At 40.2% G+C, this 23,272-nt stretch overlaps 1 protein-coding gene across 3 annotated transcripts in view; it reads right to left on the minus strand.

The window, feature by feature from the left end:
* Strn3 (striatin 3) overlaps window positions 1-23,272 on the minus strand; it is an 83,273-nt gene that overhangs the window by 52,508 nt on the left and 7,493 nt on the right. For all 3 annotated transcript variants that reach the window (XM_051145856.1, XM_051145863.1, XM_051145871.1), the window contains exons 2-3: window positions 1,618-1,721; window positions 1,195-1,268 (exon numbers count right to left, since the gene is read on the minus strand). In XM_051145856.1, coding sequence (XP_051001813.1) covers window positions 1,195-1,268; window positions 1,618-1,721 — 178 coding nt within the window. The remainder of the gene's footprint in view (window positions 1-1,194; window positions 1,269-1,617; window positions 1,722-23,272) is intronic.

Here is a 23,272-nt window from a genome sequence, read left to right on the forward strand (position 1 = left end):
ACACAAAATAAAAACATAAATGTAAAAAACATCAGTAGGAGGGGCAGGACCTTCCTATGTAACCATAGCTGGCCTGGAGCTCACTATGCATACCAAGCTGGCATTAGGCTCAAGAGCTCTGCCTCTGCCTCTGCCTCCCGAGTGCTGGATTCACGGCAGGTACCACCACATCCATCCAAATTAAATCAATAAATGTACATATATACACATGTATATAGAAACACACATGCATACACACACACACACATATACACATGTGTGTGTATACACATACATATTATTATGCTCACATGAGGGACAAAATTTGCTTCCAGGTAGAAAAAAAATTCTTAAGCATGTTTTGATTTTAATTACTAGCGAAAATGTGCCCACAGTTTTCTATTGGTTTCACTTTAGAGACAATAGGTTAAGTAACCTCAGGACTGAGAGGCACATGAAACAACTTTTGTTTAGTATTTCCACCAAGGGCTAGAGAGTTAAGATTCCATATTGTTCTTGCAGAGGATCTAAAGTCAATCCCCAAAATTCACACTGGGTAACTCACTGCTGCCTGTTAACATTACCTCCAAGGAATGTGATGCCTTCTTCTGTCCTCTGTGGACACCAGCACTCATGTACAGACATATACATAATTTAAAAATAATAAAAATATATAATTAAAATTTCTTTTATCAAATTGTAAGACACTTGGAGAGATGGCACAGTGGTTAAGAACACTGGCTGCCCTTACAGAGGACCATGGTTGAATTCCCAGCACCCACATGGCAGCTCACAACTGTCTAGCTCCAATGCTAGGGGATCCAACACCCTCACGCAGATACATAGGCAGGCAAAACTCCAATGTGCATTAAATAAATAAGCAAATAAACAAATAGATAAATGTATAAAAATTTCAGACACTTTATAATAATCATTCATCTAATGCTATAAAATCCAAATCCAGATAAAAAATACGTATCTGCTACATAAAAATTAGTAGTTGTTGGTTTTGGCTTGGGGGGGGGGGGGTTATTTTGTTTTGTTTTTTGAGACAAGGTTTTTCTGTGTAGCCTTGGCTGTCCTGGATTCGCTTTGTAGATCAAGCTGGCCTCAAACTCCCAGAGATCCACCTGCCTCTGCCTCCCGACTGCTGGGATTAAAGGCGTGCACCACCATGCCCAGCTGTTGTTGTTGTTTTAAAAGAATGAAGTTTACCTGATTCAAAGGTTGGCATTTTCAAATCACCTTGGTTCAGTTCTGTGCCATATTTTAATTTGTGATACTTTGCCCTGAAAATGTAACAATTGGTAGAAGAAAAATTATTTTTTTAACAACTTAGTATTGCTATGCATTACTGTAATAACAAAACAATGTGTCCTTTTAAAGTTTTTTTTTTTTTTGGCTAAAAACACTGAAAATGTGCGAGGATTAAAAAGAAAAAAAGTTAACAAATACATGTATGAGAAAAGATAAATTTCTCCTGATCTTCAGAGAAAAAACATCCAAAATACATTACTTGCACTCTTTTCTTTTTCCATACACAAAGAAAATGTGAAAAAGCTTTCAATAAAGTGTACAATGACGTAAGTGAAGACAACACTGCTCCAGTCACATGAACAAATGAAATACACTACATACCTTTCTTGTTTTAATGCATACTCTAACATCTTTATTCTCCTCACTAAATCCTTCTTTAAATTCTCTTGGCCTTTCCTTTCTCCTTGTAAAAATGCGATCCGCGCCTAGAAACATAAGATACATTTTATTTAATTTTTCCTTAACCAACCACAAACAACAAACTAAAACAGAAAAACAATAAGTGCAAAATGCAGCATTTTTATCCATGACCTCAAGGCTTAAAATTCAAAGAAATGGTCAACTAGACTTTCCATTAGGTAACATAAATCTCTTTGAAAACAAGATAACCATAAACAGGCCATTTCCTTACAATTCTTTAGGGCCTCAAATAATATTAATGTTTGTAATCATTCTATAACCCTGCAAGAAATTTTATGGGTAAAAATTAGCATATTTTTTAAATCTGATGGTGGTAAGAAGACAGAATAGCCAGAGAGAGGGTTATAGAGAGAGGTTCTCTGTACAAGGTGGACAGGAAGTCCTACCATTCGTGTAATTCTGTTATTTTAATTTAAAAATGGAGATCAGAAATAAAACTGAAATAAGGCTGTAGTTTTACCCATACTCTGTAAAGAGTGACCAGCAGGTAGCTTAAAAGTGAGCAAACAATACTACAACAAATAGATCCTGGGGTATAAGGCTAAGGACAACAAATAAAGCAGCCACAAGTAGAGGAGTTAACAAAGAAAGTAAAATTACTAAGAGCCTAAACATGAATGTATATTATTCACATAACCATAAATTAGCATACTATTTACAAAAAACAAAATCATATTCACCTAGATATTTCACTAAAATGAGACATTTCAAATTACAGTAATATCTCAAAACATTTTTCCCGAAATAATTAAAATTATAATGTTTTGAGACAGGGTCTTATTTTGGAGACCAGTCTGGCTTCAAACTCATTTTCCTGCCTCTGACCCCTAGGTGCAGGGATTACAGGCGTGCACTACCATGCCCAATCAAAACTATGCTTTTAATATACATTTCCATTCTACCATCCCAGTCCAACTGTGTTTCAACTCTTGAAAATAATTTCAAAGTAATACAAATAGTTGTAAGTTCAGCTATCATTTATTTTGTGACATCATTTGTTATCACTTCCTACTATTAAAAAAGCAGTTTTTTGGTTTTTTTTTTTTTTAATAAAAAGGTATGATGGCACACACCTTTAGTCCCAGCAATTGGGAGGCAGAGGCAGGCAGTTCTCTGTGAGTTCAGTTCTAGCCTGGTCTACAAAGTTCCAGAACAGCCAGAGCTACGTAGTGAGACCCTGTTTTGCATGCATGTATATCTCTGCACTGTGTGCATACAGTGCCTATGGCGTAAGCATCAGATTCCCTGGGACTGGAGTTTCAGGTGGGTGTGAGCTGTCACATCTTCCTCTGGAAGAGCAGCCGATGTTCCTAATCACTCAGCTATCACTCCAACCCCACCTGGCTTTGTTTTTCTTTTTCTAAAGTAGTTTATAAATAGTGAATGAAGTTCCTCATGCTTGCAAGACAAGCACCTTACCAACAAAGCTACCTTCCTAGGCCTATGTTTTTTATTAATTGCCTTTTGTCATCTGTTGATGAATTCTGAGCTAGTAGTATCATCAAATATTTATTAGTTTTATTCCAACTAAAAGTGTAAAGTATATTTGACCAAAGTAAATAACAGATTTGGCACTTAGTTAAGGATATCCAGTTACTTACAGGCCTTAATATACCGTTAGTAGCATTCACTCTGCAAGCAAACACTTAAATGTACCCTCAAAAAAACAAATTTACAGCAACATGGTGGCGCACACCTAAAATCCCAGCACTCTGGTAGGCAGAAACAGGTAAATATCTTGTTAGTTCGAGGCCAGCCTGATTTATAAAGTGAGTCTAGGACAGCCAAGGCTACACAGAGAAACCTTCTCAAAACAAAAGAAAACAAACAAAAAACCAAAAACATCCAAACCAAATCAAACACAAATTTGTAAGTCAGAGGTGGTATCCCATGCCTGTAATCCTAGCACTAAGGAGGCAGAAGCAGAGAATCAAAATGTTTGAAGTCACTCTGAGCTATAGTGAAACTGTCTGAAAAACAAAAACCAAAACATTATGATGTCATCAAAACCAAAAGGTGCCTATTAACAGTACAACCATATATGAGATTCTCACACACATAATTCAGCAATTTAATACTGGCAATGAATGAGAAAATAAACAGACTAACCAACCCATTGTGGTAAAATCATCAAATTCACCCAAACTGACCAAGAGATTTAATGTAAATGACTCCAACTGTATGTATGTGTGTATGACGACTCAGTGGTTAAGACTGCTTGTAGCTTTTGCAGAGGACCAATTTGGTCTCAGCACCAAATTAGTAATGGTGTAGAGATAAAAAGCTCACAACTGCTTTTAACTCCAGCTCTAGGGGATTCTACACCCTCTTCTGACTTCTGTAGCCAGGTATATAGACAGACAGACAGACAAATAGTATAAACCTAAAACAATAATATAAAATTTATAAATTATTTTAGTTGCCAGAACAGCCCTGACCAATGGGAAGAAGAAAAAGACACTCAATGTCTTGGGTGGGTTTCTATCACCTTGACAAAGCTAGAGGTATTTGTGAAATGGACCATCAGCCAAGTAAATGATGCCTCCATCAAATGGCCTATAGGCAAGCCTGTAGGGTATTTTCCAGGTAATGATTAATGTGGGAGGACCCAGCCCACTGTGAATGGTGCCACCCCTGGGTAGGTGGTCCTAGGATGTCCAGAACAAAGTTAGGAAAAGGGTGGGGAGCAAACGAGTAATCAGTATTCCTCCATGTCTTCTGCTTAAGGTTCTTGCCCTGACTTAGCACAGTGATGGAGTATGACCCAGAAAGTTGTTAGATAAGAAAAAATTTAAACAAAACAAAAAACCCTTTCATCCCCAAGTTGCTTTTTATCATGGTGTTTCATCACAGCAACAGAAACCTAAGGCCAAGATTGGTACTAGCAGTGGGTGTTGCTGAGACAGACCTGGCCATGATTTTTGGAGAGTTGGGAAGTCTTTGGGCTAGAAAATTGAGTGCTCAGGGCGTAACACTATTGAGGGGACTTAGATGATGTTGGAAAGAGTGGAGAGGGTGGAGGTGAAGTTTTGCTTGTTGAGTTTCAGGGGCAAGTTCTGAGTCATTTAAAGGCTCTATCAGGACCATTTAATATTTTGAATTAAGAATATGGGTTCTGGGCTGGAGAGATGGCTCAGAAGTTAGGAGCACTCGATGTTCTTCCAACGGTCCTGAGTTCAATCCCAGCAACCACACAGTAGCTCACAACCATCTATAATGAGATTTGGTGTCCGCTTCTGGTCTGCTGACTCATATACAGGAAGAATAGTGTACATGTGTATGTATATCCATCTGTGTGTTCCAAGACACCTGGTCTACATAGTGAGTTCAGAACAGCCAGGGCTACGTAGAGAAACCGACACACACACACACACACACACACACACACACACACACACACACACCTGGATTCTGGTCGGCTGGGTCTAAAGAATCAGCTATGACTAGGAAGTGAGCATAGGAAGTGAGCAGCAGGACTGGGAAGTGGCGCACGCCTTTAATCCTTGCACTTGGAAGCCAAGACTGAGTTCAAGGCCAGCCTGGTCTACAAAGTGGAGTTCCAGGACAACCAAGGTTACACAGAGGAAGAGGCAAAGGAAGAGGAGGAGGAAGAAGAGGAAGGAAAAAGAAGGGAGGAAGGGGAGAAAGGAGGAGGAAGAGCGACAATGACCAGCGTTAGGGCTGGCGAGATGGCTCCGTGCTTAAGAGTACCTTGAGTTCAAGTCCCAGCACCCATGTGAGGCAGGTCACAACTGTCTATCACTCTAGCTCCAGGGGCATCCAAACCTTGGCCTCTACCTGCAAGAAACCTGCACTCACATATACAGACACACACATACATATAATTAAAAACAAAAATAAATCTTTGCCAAGCATTGGTGGTACACACCTTTAATCCCAGCACTTGGGATGCAGGAGGATCTCTGTGAGTTCTAGGACAGCAAAGGCTACACAGAGGAAACCCTATCTCAAAAAAAAAACAAAAGAAAAAAGTGACCAGTATCACTGAGGTAAAATCTGGGAAATGTCTGCTCAGATCAGCACACAGAGGTTATAGTGCAGAGGGCCAAGGCTGTACCTCATACTGGCTGCTGGACTTGGTATTATGAGGTCAACTGATGTTTTTAACTACCCTGATCTAAAAGTATAAAGGCGAGCATGCCTTTAATCTCAGCATACAGTTCAAAGCCAGCGTGGTTCACATAGACAGGGCTAGGGCCAGCCTGTCACACAGGACAATACTCTGAGAGATCCTGTCTCAAACAAACAAAGCAGAAAGGGAAGTAGTAAAACTTGCAATTCATTATTAAATATATATTAAACCAAAGCAAAAACATACAAACTTTTTTTTAATCTATCCAATTTCAGTTGATAACTCAGCATAACCCAATCTTGTTGCTGATTTTCAACATCTGGAACCATATTTCACAAATCTCCTGAATTTATTCAACATTAATCTGATTATCAAAGAATAATTTAGTATTTGCTGGTGTTTGACAACAACCACTAGAGGTCACCAGCATAAAACTTTCAATAGTAAGTCAAGCAGAATCATTCTAAATGATTCACAAATATTTGCTTCCCTTTCCAGAACCCTTTACTAAAACAAGGTTCAGTTATAATTTCAGGATATTCAAGTAACACCCCCTCCCCTCTTCTCTTCCTCCCTCTTTCTCCCTCCCTCTCTCTCTTTTCTTTTTCTTTCTTTCTTCTCTTTCTCTCTCTCTCTCTGTAGAGAGGGGGGGGGGAGATATCATAATCACACAAGGGCTGAAAAAATGATTCAGTGGTTAAGAGAGCTTGCCTGAATCTGAAAACTATAGAGTTTGAATCCATGTTACAAGCCAGGCAGCCTGCGCATGCCTGTAATCTCTGCTCCAAGGAAAGCAGAGACAGAGGTACTGCTGGGACTTACTGGCTTCCAGCCTACCAGAGAAAACACCCAAGGTTTCAGAAGATACCCTGCCTTAAAGGAATAGTTGGAGGTGAAGAGGACACCTGACACCTTCTTCTAGCCTCTCGAGTGTACACACACACACAGGTGCATACACATACAATAAATAATCATACAAAGATTCAAAGTGCAGGCTGGTTGTGTATTACTTACTTATCAGTAATATATGCTCAAGAGGCAAAGGCTTAAGGACCACTAGGTGGAGGTCAGCGTAGGCTAGACACACATACAAATACAGAAATACTTTAGTTAGCAGACTCACCATGGAGTTGAGACTTTTTAAAACCCACACACCACTTACTCCAAAATTCAGTGTACTGAAACAGAACATATAAACCTTACAATCAATCACCATGCAATAAAGGTCAATGTCCAACTCAAAAGGAGGGCACTCAACTTTTATCTTAAAACAAAAACAAAACATGTATTCAATAGCTCACAAAAATTTTCATTAAAATATTTTCCAGCTTTATTTATGGAAAAGAAAAACACTAATAAAAAACATACAAAAGCAAGTAAAACTTGAATTTTGTTGTCGTTGCTTTCAAGATAGGGTTTCTATGTGTCACCCTGGCTGTCCTAGAACTCATTTTGTAGAACAGGCTGGGCTCAAACTCAGAGATCTGCCTGCCTCTGCCTTCTGAGTGATGGCTGGGACCAATGTAATGGTGTGTACCACCACTGGCCAGCTTCAGTCTTATTTTTTTAACCTTTCTATTTAAAACAAGATTTAATGAATGATCAACAAATCAAGTACCCTCTGAGGCTCGGTGATTCAGGGCAAAGTGCTCTTCCCAAGAGAGCAACTTCAGTTTCTAGCACCCATGGTGGGCAGCAGGCCCTGGCTGGTCTGAAACAAGATAACAGAGTAAAAATAAAGTCATTCTGTCTGAGAATGGTATAATTTCAAGTCTCAGGAGGCTAAAGTGGAGAAATACCCTGAGTTCAAGGCCAGCTTGGGTTATGAAAAACAAAACAAAACAAAACAAAACACTGTCTCCAACAAACAGTAATATACATAAAAGGGAGAGACAACTTCTAATGTTATAATACAAACAAGATTACAAATAATAGTAATTCTACAATCAAAATAATAGATTGGCTCCATTACTCTTCTCAAGCTTCAAACACTTAATAATCAACAATTAGCCAGGCAGTGGTGGTGCACACCTTTACACCCAGCACTGTGGGAGGCAGAGGCAGGCAGATCTCCTTGTGAGGCCAGCCTGGTGTACAAAGACTGCCACAGCTACACAAAGAAACTATCTCAAAAATAAACAAACGAAGTAACAAGCAAACAAATCAACAATTAAAGTAGCAACTGGCCAAGCAAGATACCTAAAGTTATTACAAATCTTGATACTCTATGAGAAAACAGCATTCAGCTATGTAATGTGACTTTCACTACTAAAGATTTACATCTTTCCCCTAAGACATTGAAGCCAGATGTGTTCTAGAAATTATAGTGCATATTTCACATATAATATTACCTTGTTTTAATGCAAATTGTGGCAGTAACATAAACACATAACATTGTTCTTAAAAAAAATACACATTTACTACATGTAAAAATAATAAACAGTGGGGGCTGGAGAGATGGCTCAGAGGTTAAGAGCACTGTCTGCTCTTCCAAAGGTCCTGAGTTCAATTCCCAGCAACCACATGGTGGCTCACAACCATCTATGGTGAGATCTGGTGCCCTCTTCTGGTGTGCAGGCAGAACACTGTATATGTAATAAATAAATAAATAAAATCTTAAAAAAAAAAAAAAAAATAATAAACAGACTTGTCACTTCAGGTAAGGCTTGCCCCTTCATACTAAACAAAAATCTTGTAATTATACTTCTAATTTTTAAAATAAATAATAACATAATAACCATCTAAAATGTTTTTTAATATGTTTAGACAAATTTTATGCCTTACAACTAAACCTACTACCAGTTGGTATTGCTTTGCCCACTTTCTTTACAGAAGAGTTCAGGGAAGTACACTGTTAAATCTCTTGCTTTTCAAAAGGGAAGCAGTGGAAGCACTAGGCCTGAACTTAGATACCCGCTATTGCTTAGGAAACTAGAAAGCATCTGCGAATTAGAAGAAAAGAAAATCAGCTAGAGAAATTAAAGTTGGCAATTTCATGACAATATCTAACATTAACCTCATTCCTGAATTAATTTTTCTTTTTCTTTTTTTGATTTTTCAAGACAGGGTTTCTCTATGCTTTGGTTGTCCTGGATTCGCTTTGTAGACCAGGCTGGCCTTGAACTCACAGTGATCTGCCTGATAAATGCTGGGATTAAAGGTGTGTGCCACCACACCCAGCAGGGTTACAATATTTTTGAACATTTGATTTGTATGTACAAGGGGATAGGGACTATGCACACCACTGAGTACACATGAAGGTCAGAAGACAACTTGTGGGACTTGGTTCTCTCCTTCCTCCATGTGGGTTGCAGGTATACAACCCATATCATCAGCTATGGCACTAAGCACCTTTTACCTGCTCAGCCATCCTGCCAATTCTGAATTAGAATTTTTAATGTTTACAAGCTCCAAGTCAGTATGGAAAAGCTACTTGAATTAGCAAGCAGAATAAATTAAATATTAAGATCACTGTTCATATTTTCAAAAATTATTTAATGAGAGTTGCCTGTGACCAAGACATTAATAATACAGTGATACAGAAGGCCAATACAATCTCTACCTTGATTACAACCTAGTAATAAAGACAATAAGTAATTTGAGCACATGTTAACAAATATTATCCTAAAGGAATTTTATTGCTCAGAAGGACTAGCTAGTTTATTCTTGTTAGTTTGAAAATGGATTCCCAGAGAGAAGGACAGCTAAGCTTTGACTTGAAGAGCATAGGTCAAGTGGGAGAGCTGTTTAATATAGGGGCAACAGCACGTGAAAAGCACAGAAAAGGCAACGCTACATTTACTAGATTCAGTGAAATGAAAGAACGGCAAATGGCTAGAAGTTTATTATAGACAGGAAATGAAGAGGAGAAAAAGAGTATAACCTCAGTTTTCTTGTGAAGATGAGGCAAAAGGATAAGTTCAAGACCAGCTTTGGCAAATTTGAAGATACTCTCAAAATAAACAACAACAACAAGAGTTGGCGAGATATATATATATATATATTTGGTAGAGTAAGTACCATGTGTAAGACGCAGGAGTTCAAGCCCTAATGCCAACACAAATACAACACCACATCACCCCCCCCCACAAAGTGTCAGTAAAGGTGTGGAAACTGGGACATTTGTACACCATTGGTAGAACTGTAAAATTGTGACAGCTCCTTAAAAATACATTTTAAATTTCTTATCTATTTTATGTGTATTGGTTTTTGGTTTGCATCTGTCTGTGCACCATGTGTGTTCAGTGCCTGCAGAAGCCAGAAGCAGGAATTGGATCCTCTGGGATTGTAGTTATAGAAGATTGTGAACCACCGTGTGTACTAGGACTGTAACTCAGGTCCTCTGGAAGAGCAGTCAGTATGATCAATGAGCCATTTCTCCAGCCTCAGCCATCTCTATTTTAATGCTGTGTGTTCACATCTTTCCTTTCCTAGTACACTTACAAACGAGATTGCCTTATGCTGTGTCAACTGCAGATAGTTTGGTCATACTGCCTTGTTATTTTTTCAAACACTATACCCAGAGGTCTTATTTGTAAGTTAAAGGACCTCTCCACTGTCAACTCTTGATACCCCTTATGAATCATAGTACCTGCCCCCACAATGTTCATTTAGAGCTCTTATACTCGAGTTTGTGGATATTTCTCTTTACTTTTTTTTTAATTCACTGACCCAGAAAAAAGGTTTGTGCAGGCACCCCTCTTATCTACATTTACACTTCTCTCTCCTTTTCTCCCATTACTAGTCTTTCTTCCTTCCCTTTCCCCTCGCCCACTCTTTCTCCCCTTCCCTTTCCTTGTGGGCCTCAAACTGGCCTCCAATTTGCAGCTCCTGTCTCTACTCCCAGGTTCTGAGATTACAGGTGTGCATTACCATTCCTTGCTCCAAATCAACTCTTGTGAATTGTAATGCCGACACTCATATTTTCTGAGTATTGGTATATACCAATATACCAGGATAATTTGCCCAAGGTCAATTGTAAATGTTAGGATTGGAGTGTCAATTGGAATCTACCTACCATCTGTTTGTGCGTCATGGAGTACTGATTGATTGTCTTTTTGAGACAGGGTAGCCCTGTCTGTCCTGAAACTCCCTCTGTAGAACATGCTAGCCTTGAACCCCCTGCCTCTTGAGGCCCTCTGTTCCCCACCAAGCACTGTGATTAAGAGCACCACCACCACCACCAGCTAAATCCTGTTTTCTTGTCTCTGTTGCTTTCTCTTCCCTCTGACCCACGCTCTAAAGTCCCTAGACTGCCAAAAGGAAGGTTGCTTTTAATGCCAGGTCTAGGTTTTTTTCTCTTGGTTTGTCTCAGAAAGCAAAAACAAACAGGAAAGATGATTCTTCTAAGGTTGGAATATTTGTAACTCATGACAAAACATGTAAAAAATTTTTGTCATTTACTATAATTATTCATGTTAGAAATAATTTCAACTTCACTTAAAATTTATCTTAAAACTACCTCTATTTGTATCCTTAATAAGTGTTCTCGTCTGGGGGCGGCGGGGGAAGAGTCCTCAACAACCCATGTACTATTCCTTGACATGAACATTAAATACAAATGCAAACTGATGCAAACAACAGTAATAATAAGGTAAGCTGCAGTTCAGATAATCCACCACTGAAGCTGTAATACTGACTTACTTCTCCAACCCACTCAGACTTCTTCCTTATACCGATTCTGCCAGCAAATGGTGAAGAGTTTCCATTACCTGACAACTCACAATCACTAGGGAAACTTTCCAAAGTTAACTGTGAAATCATCTTCCTAGAAAGTTAAAAATAAATCAGATCCATCGGTTCAAAATATATTTCTCCAGAAACTACCTGTTGTTACTAAAGTATCTGCATACTGTTTAATATTGTTCTTAGGAACAAGAGGATTCCAAAAGCCGGCTTAAAAAGTAATCAGTTTTAGAACTCCAATAATCTCTTCTTAGGAATTATAGAAAACCAAATGAAGAAACTGATACTAATCCAAGTACACTAGCCTGGACTTACTTGTCACTAACTAGCTTGATAAATACCCATTAGCTTTGCTCTCTTAGTTTCTTCAGCTGTTAAATGTGAAAGGTGAATTGGATGTCTCTTCAGAAAATTAGCTATAGGGCTAGAAAGATGGCTTAGGGAGTGCCACCAGCCCTGCCACCTGAGTTTGTCTCTGGAACCCATATGATGGAAGGTGAGAACCAGTTCCCACAGATTCTTCTGTCTGTCTGCCTCTGCTTCCCTTTACCCATCCCATACACACAATGTGCATACATTAATGATTAATTAGTTGATTAATTGGTTTGAAAAAGGACTTGGTAAAGAACTGGAATACACTTCCAGGCATGCAAAATTTGAAATTTTTACTAACTCATTAGTTTTTCTATTCTTTTACCACCTTAACCACACCAAGCTAATTATACAAAGAAGCCAGTAACCACATACAGCAACAACAAAAATAGAAATTAGTTTAGAAAACAAATAATCTCAAAAAAGGTGAGCTTGGCTTCCAGGGTTGCTGTTATTAAAATATTATTTTAAGTGAACCACTCTACCCCACTCCACCCAAAAAGAGAGAACTAGGCATATAGTGGATAGTGCTTGCACAGCATGCATAAGGCTCTAGGTTCAATCTCCAGAAACGCAAATGAAGCAAACAAAAAATTACTAAAGATGCAGCAAAAAGTACAACATGAACCAAATATCATAAAGCAGAGGGGAAAAACAAAAATAAGTAAACGGTGCTCCCCAAGAAGGCTCAAACACGGATCTCACCAAACATGTTACATTTCTACAGCTATGATAAAGCACCATGACCAAAAGTAACGTGGGAGGAAAGGGTTTGTTTCATCTCACAACTTATAGTCCATCATCCAGGGGAGTCAGGGCAGGAATTCAAGGCAGGAACCTGGAGGCAGACACTGAGGCAGAGGCCATGGAGGAGTGCTGCTTACTAGTTTGCTCAGTCAGCTTTCTTGTGTTTTTTGGTGGGTTGTTTTGTTTTGTTTTTCAAGACAGAGTTTCTCTGCATAATAGCCCTGGCTGTCCTGAAACTCTTTATAGACCAGGCTGTCCTGGAACTCACAGAGATCAACCTGCCTCTCTCTGCCTGGGAGTGCTGGGATTAAGGGTGTGTGCTACCAAACCCGGCTTTCTTATATACTTGCCCAGAGATCCCATAATGGGCAGGCCCAACCACATCAATCATTAATCAAGAATGTGCTCCTATAAGCTTGCCTACAGGCCAATCAATCTTATAGAAGGAAGCATTTCTCAAGAGTTCTTAATTCTAGATGATCCTGTCTTGTACCAAGTTGACATAAAAACTAACCAGCTCACCAGGTTGACTTTAATTTAAAAAAACAAAACAAAAGAACAAAAAAACCTGACCAACTAAAAATTCTAGAACTGGAGTTCTAGAACATCTGGAAGGATGTCATAGCACATAAAAGATGATGAGTGCAATCTCTGGAACACACACGGTGGAAGTACAGAACCAAGTTCCACAAGTTGTCCTTTACCTTTCACGCGCATATTATTGCATTCACATATTCTCACACACACATTTACATATACATACACATACATACATATATACACATACACACATATATGCATGAGTGCGTGCATGTGTGTGTGTGTGTGTATATAAACTTTTACTTTAACTAAAATTCTAGAATTATGAAGCCAGGCTGTAGCTTGGTAGGTAGAATGCTCATCTGGCATGTATATGGCTTTAGATTGGTTCCCCATCCTATTGCATAAACTGCATGTGATGGTGCATGCCTGAAATGCTAACAGTGGATGTGGAAACAAGGGCATCAGAAGTCCAAGGCCATTAGCTACAGAGTGAATTCCAGTGCAACCTGGAAAATAAAAAAGGAATAAAGAAAATAGCTGAAAAGAAAAACGCAATAAATTGAGTCAAGAGCAGATATAAGCAGATAGAATAATTAGACAATTTGAAATTTTGTACTCTAACAATAGAACAACAAATGAAGAAAACAATTAAGCTACAGAAATATGTGGGACACAAATAAGCCAATATGCGAATAATGAGAATAAAGAAAAGAGATATGGCAGAATGCTAGGGTGATTTTCCTTCACATTGTGTGTGAAGGTGTGTCTCCGTATTTTCAGTTGTTGACTGCTGCAGGCAGACAGCTAAGTGCCAGTAGGATCTTGGTATGACCATTTCTATGGCCCATCACATCCTTACATGTATAAATGCTTGTCCCTCCACATCTACTCAGACATTTGACGGTCAGATAGCCCTGTATGCCTACAGGCAGTCTAAAAGATGTTGTGTTGTCTTACTGCTGATTAGTCATTATAAAGAGCTGATGGGGAGGGCAGAACTTCCAGACAGGGAGACCCAGGAGATTTCGAAGCAGAGAGAGAAGGGAACAGAAGGACAGGAAGGAGAGGTAAAGAGTGAGGGATGTGGAGGGAGGGTCATCGGCTAGAACAGTCAGGCGAAGTTTAAATAGTGGCTAGGAAGACTGCCCCAGCGAAAAAGGCCTAAGCTCTAGACTACATAAGACTCTGTGCCACTATTATACCGCTGGCAGGTCCATGAATAGCACCGCTACAGCAAAATAAGTATTTGAAAAAGTTAGAAATTTTCCTATTATGATGAAAACAACTGCTCAATAAATTACAAAGATTTCAGAGATTAACATCATAGCACACTATAGCCAAACTGCCAAAAGTCAATGAAAAAGAGAAAATCATGAGAACACCCAAAGAAAAGTGACTCATTACGTTGAATTCCCAAAGAAACAATAAAGGACCTGCAATGATGCATTCAAAAAGTTGAAAGAAAGCTGGGCAACGGTGGCACATGCCTTTACACCCAGCACTGGGAGGCAGACACAAGTGATCTCAGAGTTCAAGGCCAGCTTGTTCTAAAGGCTACACAGAGAAACTTTGTCTCAAAAAACAAAACAAACAAACAAACAAAAAACTGAAAGAAAAAGACTGCCTACTTGCCCAGAGTAGATTCAAGCTCTGGTTTAACATGAAAATAAAAAGACTGCCTAGGGCTGGAGAGATGGCTGCATGAGTCAGGGTGACCAGACTTCAACCCCTAGAACCCACATCAACATGGAATGAGAAAACAGATTCCATAAACTTGTACACACACCTGTACACACACCACACGCATACACCCAACACATGCACAATAATAAAGAAAAGAATTGGCTAGGTGATACTGGTGAGCACCTTTAAGCCCAGAACTTGGGAGGAGAAGGTTAGGTTCTACAAACTGAATTCCAGGACAGCCAGGGCTACAGAGAAACCCTGTCTCAAAAACAAAACAAAAAAGGGAGGGAGGGAAGGGAGGAAAATTTAAAGACTCCCTATACTGGTAAATAAGAAAGAGAAGCTGAGTGTACTGTTAGACCAGCCATCTGAATACTTGGGAGATGGGAGGGAATGATGGTCAATCTGAGGCCAACCATGGTCCTAGGTTAAACTCAAGGGCAGCCTGGGCTATTTAGTGAAACCTCCATCTCAAAATAGAAAGTGAAAAGAGAGTCGAACTGTGTGATTTAAGAAACAAGTTCATATATCAATAATTAGAAATCTGCATTTGGTTGGGCATACACTGAACTTATGTAAATTTTAGGAGAATAGCACAAAGAAAAAACGGAAATAAGATTTACAGGAACTTTTTTTATTTATTTAATTTATTCAAATTACAACTCAATTGTTATCCCATCACTTGTATCCTCCTCCCCCACTGTATGGTCATAGGCTATCAAGTCTCATCTTGGGAGCCTGCTTATTCTTTCTTTGACTGCCATCAGGCCTCCCTACCAAGGGGAGGTGGTCAAATATGGAGCACCAGAGTTCATGACAAAGTCAGTCCCCACTCTCCACATAACTGTGGAGAATGTCCTGTCCATTGGGTAGATCAGAGTAGGGATTCAATGTTTACTATTGTATTGTCCTTGGCTAGTGCAATAGATTGAGCAGACCGCCCTGGGCCCCGATCCACCTGTCATGATGTTCTTCTTGTAGGTTTCTAGGACCCTCTGGGTCCTTATATTTCCCCATCTTCTATATTTCACTTACCTAGAGTCTCAGTAGAATATCCTCATATCTATCCCAATCTCCTGGTAAGTGAAGACTTTTGTGGAACACGCCTTTTGGGCTAGTGTCCAATTATAAGTGTGTATATACCATGTGAGTCTTTCTGCTTCTGGGTTAACTCACTCAGTATGATCATTTCTAGCTCCATTCATTTGTGCACAAATTTTGAGATTTCCTTGTTTTTAATAGCTGAGTAGTATTCCATAGAGTAAATATACCACAGTTTATCCATTCTTCAACTGAGGGACATTTAGGCTGATTCCTGGTTCTGGCTATTATGAATAAGGCTGCTATGAACATGGTTGAGCATATGTCCTTGTTGTGTGGTGGAGCATTTTCTGGGTATATTCCAATGGGAATAGCTGGGTCTTGAGGAAGCCCTATTCCCATTTTTCTGAGAAAGCGCCAGATAGATTTCCAAAGTGGTTAAACAAGTTTGCATTCCCACCAGCAATGAAGGAGTAGGAACATTTTTTTCAAAGATTTATTATTTATTATATATACAGTGCTCTGCCTGCTTGTTCCCCTGCAGGCCAGAAGAGGGCACCAGATCTCATTATAGATGGTTGTGAGGCACCATGTGGCTGCTGGGAATTGAACTCAGGGCTTCTGGGAGAGCAGTCAGTGCTCTTAACAGCTGAGCCATCTCTCTAGCCCTACGAACATTTTATACACAATTTTAATTAACCTGGTATTAGCTGAAGCTAGATTGCTATAAACTAAAGTATTATTTTGGGGCTGGAGAGATGGCTTAGAGGTTAAGGGCACTGATTGCTCCTCCAGAGGTCCTGAGTTCATTCCCAGCAACCACAAGGTGGCTCACCATTATAATGTGATCTGATGCCCTCTCTGGCCTGCAGGTGTACATGCCGGCAGAGCACTGTATACATAATAAATAAATAAAGTATTCATGTAATCTCTAGGACAACCACAAAGAAAATCATATATGCATGTCATCATGGTGACTCACACCTGTAATCCCAGCACCCAAAAGCCTCAAGAGGATTGCCATGAGCTCAAGGCTACCCTAAGCTACATACTAAATTCAAAGTCATACAGACTTCCAGGGTAGTCTAGGCCACACAGTAAGACTCTGGCTCTATAAAGAGAAGATGGGGGAAGGAGGGCTGGAGAGATAGCTCAGTAGTTAAGAGCACTGGATGCTCTTCCAGAGGACCTAGTTCAATTCCCACCACCTACATGGCCACTCACAACTGTCTGAAACTCCAGTTCCAAAGGCTCCAACAACCTTACAGAGACATACATGCCAGCAAAATACCAATGCACATGAAATAAAAATAAACTAAAGGAAAAAAAACAAGAGGGGGGGCAGATGAGCTGAACAATGGTAGCTCACACCTTTAACCCGAGCACTCAGGAGTCAGAGGCGGGTATGATGTAGAAAATTATTAAAGTTTAGTGTTAATCTATAGATTATTACATATCAATAAAAGACACAGATACCTCTTAGATTTTTAATATGCCTTAAACTGGGGCTGGGCAGAAACTAACTCCCTACTACCTTTTATATTCCAGTCCCATATCCCGCGCCGTGCTCTGATCATTCCTGTCTGGGCTACTTCCCATCCATAACCCCATAGATACTTGTACATGCTTTCTATCTTTCCACTCACGTCGTTCCTCAGAGAAGGCTCCTCCCAGCCCTGTGCTCCTTCCCATGCTAACCCATGGTGAATCTGTTTTCTTTTCTTTATTTCTATTTATGTGAGTGTTCTGTTTTTGTGCACACCAGAAGAGAGAAACAATCTCATTACAGATGAGCCACCATATGGCTGCTGGGAATTGAACTCAAGACCTCTGGAAGAACAGCCAGTGCTCTTTACTGCTGAGCCATCTCTCCAGCCTGGTGACTCTATTTTCTTTCTTCCTCCTTTCCCTCCTGTGATCCTCTTTTTTCCAAGCCCTGGAACGTTAGTTCTGCCTATCTCACTTCTGCCCTGCCCAGGTGTAGGCATGTATTTAGCCAATCTGGGATAATGTGGAGGCAAGGTTAAGAATGTCACTGCAGAGACAGCTCAGACTTTAGGAGTACTGACTACTCTTCCAGAGGTCCTGAGTTCAACTCCCAGCAACCATATGGTGGCTCATAACATTCTATAATGTAGTCTGATAACCTCTTCCAGTGTGTAGGTATACATACAGGCAGAGCACTGTATACATAAAAATATATAAATCTTGTTTTAAAAGGGGGGGGGGAGGCTGGAGAGATGGCTCAGTAGTTGGGAGTACTGACTGTTCTTCTGGAGAACCCAGGTTCAATTCCCAGCACCCACATGGCAGCTGACAACTGTCTAACTCCAAAATCTGACAACCCCAGACATACATGAAAGGCAAAGCACCAATGCACATAAAATAAAAATAAATAAATTATTTAAAAAAAAAAAAGCCGGGTGTGGTGGCACACGCCGTTAATCCCAGCACTTGGGAGGCAGAGGCAGAGGGATCGCTGTGCGTTTGAGGCCAGCCTGGTCTACAAAGCGAGTCCAGGACAGCCAAGGCTACACTGAGAAATCCTGTCTTGGAAGAAAGAAAAAAAAAAAAGAATGTTACTTTGGTTACTTGAGGGATTGCTCATAGAACATTAAGGAAGTGGGGTGGGGGTAGGGAAGCAACCAGTATCTGGCTACAAAAGCATCAGACCATGCTATAACACAGGTGAATCTGAGTTAGTGGCCAGCTTCATCTGCAAAAAGAGTTCCAGGACAGCCTGTCTCAAAGAAAAAAGGTGGGGGAGGAAGGAAAGGGGGGAGGGAGAGCGGAAATAGGCTACAGAGATGACTCAATGGTTAAGGGCACTCGATGTTCCTGTAGAGGACCTGAACTTGGTTTCTAGCACCCATGACAGCTCACAACTGTCTCTTAACTTAAATTCTAGAGGATCCAACACCTTCTCCTGGACTCCTCACACACCAGACTCACATGTGGTACACAGACACAGATGCTGCAAAACAATTAATACATCCGAGTGCTCCAAGGTAGAGGCATGAGTTTGAGGCCAGTCGGGTCTACATAACAAGTTCAAGGACAGCCAGAGGTAGCAAACAAAACAGGCATAATGGCACACAGCTGTAATCCCAGGCAGAGGCAGGCAGATCACTCACTGTGAGTTCAAGGCCAGCCTGGTCTACAAACCAGAGTCCAGGACAGTCAGGGCTATGCAGAGAAACCTTGGCTCGATAAACAACAAACAAAAAGCCAGGCAGTAGTGGCACACATCTTTAATCTGAGTTCCAGGCCAGCCTGGTCTACAGATCCAGCTCCAGGGCAGCCAATACTACAGAGAAACTCTGTCTTGAAAACAAAACAAACAAAATCCCAAAAAGAACACTAAGAAGAAAGTGGGCTGGAGTTGCAAATTAGGAGTAGAACATTTACTTTTCTAGCATACTTGGAAATCCTCAATATAATCTCCAGCATTCCAACACACACACACACACACACACACACACACACACACACACACACACACTTTGCTTTGTTGTTTCACAACAAAATATTTTTTCAACAATGACTATATAAAACAAGACTAGTGAGGTAACCCATGCCTGCAATTCTAGGACTAAGGAGGTTGAGTTAAAAAGATTATAAAAGACCACATTGAACTACATAAGGAAACTGTCAAGACTAAAAGAGTTTGCACAGTTGCATAGTTGCATTTTTCTCAGTACTTGGGAGTCTCAGATAGAAGAATTGAGAATTCAAGGGTAGCTATATAACTGACCCTGGGTCTTAAGAACTTTCTCCCCCCCTCCCACACACACACAAAGACATAACGAAAGAAAGAAGCAGCCTGGTAGTGGTGGTGGCAACACGTGCCTTTAAACCCAGTAATCCCAGAAGTAGGTAGGCAGAGGCAAGCAGATCTCTGAGTTTGAGACCAGCCTGGTCTTCATAGTGAATCCCAGGATAGCCAGGGCTACACAGAGAACCTGTTTCCAACAACACCCCCCACCCCACCTCCCCAAAAAAGTAAGGAAAGAGAAAAGAATTATTGGAGATTATTGGTGATAAAAACAAACATCTACATCACTGTTTGCTCAGAAATTTTTAGTGAATAAAGAAAGCTGAGCTGCCAACAATCTCATTACTCCAAAGGATTGTTTTCTTTCTTTCTTTCTTTCTTTCTTTCTTTTTTTTTTTTTTTTTTTTTTCCTGAGATAGAGTCTCAAGTATACCAGCTAAGTCTCCTGTCTCCATCTCTCTAGTGTTAAAATTACAGGCCTGTATGGCATTACAGTCAGTTTATGAGGTAGAGAAGACTGAGTTCAGGGCTTTGCAAATGATAGACAAGCACTCTACTAACTCAGCTATATCCTAGCTCCAAAATTACAAAGCATTTTAATTTGTATTTTCCTGAATGTGCTTTTCTTGTAGAGGGCAGGGGCAGCCCTAACCACTGAATCTAGGTCCTCACAAATGCTAGCTAGCCGAGGACTGTACATACAGCCCCAGCCCTTTTCCATGTTCTTGCTTTTTAACATACTTGCCTTACAGCACATAACATGGGATATATCTGGTTGAGTTAAGCACCACCTGCTACTCATTAAGCACTTCAAAAAAGTTACTCACTTTGAAGGGAGAAAAGTAAGCTCTTGTGTTAAGCTTAAAGAGGTTCATTCAATTGTAGTTGGGATTCTCTGACACTCCAACTCTCAGAAAAAGGATTTTAAATGATTTTAAATCAGGAAGATTGGCGTCACCCTACACTACTACTATGATACGCATTTCCAGCATGTGGCTCTCCCCTAGTAAACAACATTTCAGTTTAACGCTCTCAACACCTCTATCCATTTAACAACTACTTAGTAAACACCTATATAATGTGCCAGGTCCTTCCTCTCACAGTGGATACACAAGAGAAATAAAACACCCGATCCTTTAAGAGAACTTATAACCAATCCACTAGAAAAAAGAACCTTCACTTCCCTGTGGTGTGTCTCCTCACCACCTTGCCCCTGCCTGCAGAACAGGATGTAGCTGTCAGCTACTGTTCCAGCACCATGCCTTCCATGTGCGCCACTATGCTCCCCACCATAGCAGACTAATTCTCTGAAACCATAAACAAGCCCCCAATTAAATGCTTTCTTTCATAAGAGTTGCATAGTCGTGGTGTCTCTTCACAGCAACAGAATAGTGACTACGACTCTACTCTTAGCCTCTTTCTAAATAGTAATCTTATGTATGTCCAGCTCAGTTTTAATAGTTCTGGGGGGTTGGGGAGCAACACAAGAAACGTTAGTGAGGGCTGGAGAGATGGCTCAGCAGTTTCCCAGTACCCACACGGCAGCTCACAACCATAACTCCTGTTCCAAGTGATCTGACTCCCTCACACATGTAGGCAAAATACCAATGTACATAAAGTAAAAATATATAAATTATTAAAAGATGTTACTTTAAGAAAAGTTATGTATGGTAGCACACAACTTTAATGCCTGCGATTGGAAGGCCCCTGAGGCAGGGCTTTATGGAATTGAGTAGCAACTCCATAACATGCTGCATAACAAATACCAGGCCAGCCTAGTGAGACCCTAACTCAATAATTAAATAAAACCATCGTCCAGGCCACTATAAAAGTTTTATTATCTGACATAACTATTAGCAGCCAGAACTGATGTTACAGGTGGTTACGAACGCTGAGAACCAAACCTAGGTACACTGCAGGAGCAACAAGCACTCCTAACAGGTAAGCCATCTCTCCACAATTTACAGCTTAATGGAACCAAAACACATGATTACCATCTTTCAAAGATAAAGCATCTACGACGCCATTTAAGATCAAATTTAAATGCAAGCTATAATAAAATAACACAATATACAAAATTTTCAAGTCTAAAAAAATTAAATAAGCTTCAAGATAGGGTGGTTGGACTTCTGGCCACGACAACATACACTTAATTTTTATCTATTTATCTTTCTATCATACTGACTCAAACCCAAGTCTCATATGGACGAGGTTAAGTGCTCTATCTACCTTTAAGCTACACCTCTAGGCCTAAATTTTAAGTTTTTCACAACTACTAATAATCATAAGAAAAGGGCAATACAATGGAGTTTATTCTGAAAAATGAAGGCAAGTTACACTTGCAGGAACAAACCTAAAGGCATTTTATGAAAATTAAACTCAACTACCAAGAAATAGTGCACTAGTTAAATCAACTGTGAAACACCACAGCTGTTAGAGAAAATGTGAAGGTCCACTCTATACTCCATCAGTAGGCTAGGACCGATCTCCGCAACAAGTAATGAGCAAAATAAAAAACATGACATAGCCTTGCTACCTACTGCACAACAAAAGGAAGAGAGTATTGTTGGAGGTTGGTCTGATGTATTTTGGTGCTAATAACTGCTTGCAGTCTCTGTGTCCCACCTGTACTTTGCCTAAGAGCCTAACCTGTTTGTCCAATAAAAGGCCATCAAACCTGGGCAGGGCAAATGGAATACACATGGTTAGGGTTTCTAGGCTTTGGGAGACAGAGAGCATCTTGAGAGGAGAAGAGACCGGAGGAGAGGAAGAGGAGGAAGGCTGTGCCATGGGTTAGGTGGAGGGGAAGCACATGGCTGGCATGGAGATTTGGCCTAGATGATGATAATTAGCAAGTGTTTGGGATTATGGGTGGGTGGTAGCTTGATAGAAACAGATGGAAGAGGATTGGGGCAGGTACCCTATACCTGCCCCACTATGGGAAATGGTTTAGGAGATTAATATCTATCTGCCCTGCCCCAGGTTAACTGGGGCTATTTTAAAATTTAACAGGTGTCTGTGTCTTGATTGATTGCTAGTCCATTAGAAAATATATTATTAGGCCATATTGATAAATTAACTACAACAGAATATATTCACTTTACTTATTATCTATCCACAAAACAGAAACATTAAAAAGAGACACACATCGTATTGAGGAACAGCTACCAAGGTAGGGATCAGAGTACAAGACCAGGCTGGGGCTGGAGAGATGGCCCAATGGTTAAGAGTACTAACTGCTCTCCCAGAGGACCTGGGCTCAAATCCCAGCACCCACACAGCAGGTCACAACTGCCTGTAATTTCAAGATCTGACACTCTTATATAGACCTGCATGCAGGCCAAACACCAATGCACATAAAATAAAGGTAAATTTAAAACAAACAAACAAAGCAGGCTTTATAAGGTGGGGTAGAAAGGTGGGGAAATCTTGGGGACAGACATGAGGAGGGAAAGTAGCCCTTGACCCTGAAATTCAGCAAAAGCCTCAACAACAGAGGAAATTCTAGCACAACTACCAATTACAGCCTTTCTCCATTTCCAGCAATAAACCTGAATTTTTTTTTTAAAGGAATCTCAGCAAAATGTTATTTACAGGGAAAGGACAAGTGCTTC

The sequence above is a fragment of the Acomys russatus genome, chromosome 1 (assembly GCF_903995435.1).
Source record: "Acomys russatus chromosome 1, mAcoRus1.1, whole genome shotgun sequence".
Taxonomy (NCBI): domain Eukaryota; kingdom Metazoa; phylum Chordata; class Mammalia; order Rodentia; family Muridae; genus Acomys; species Acomys russatus.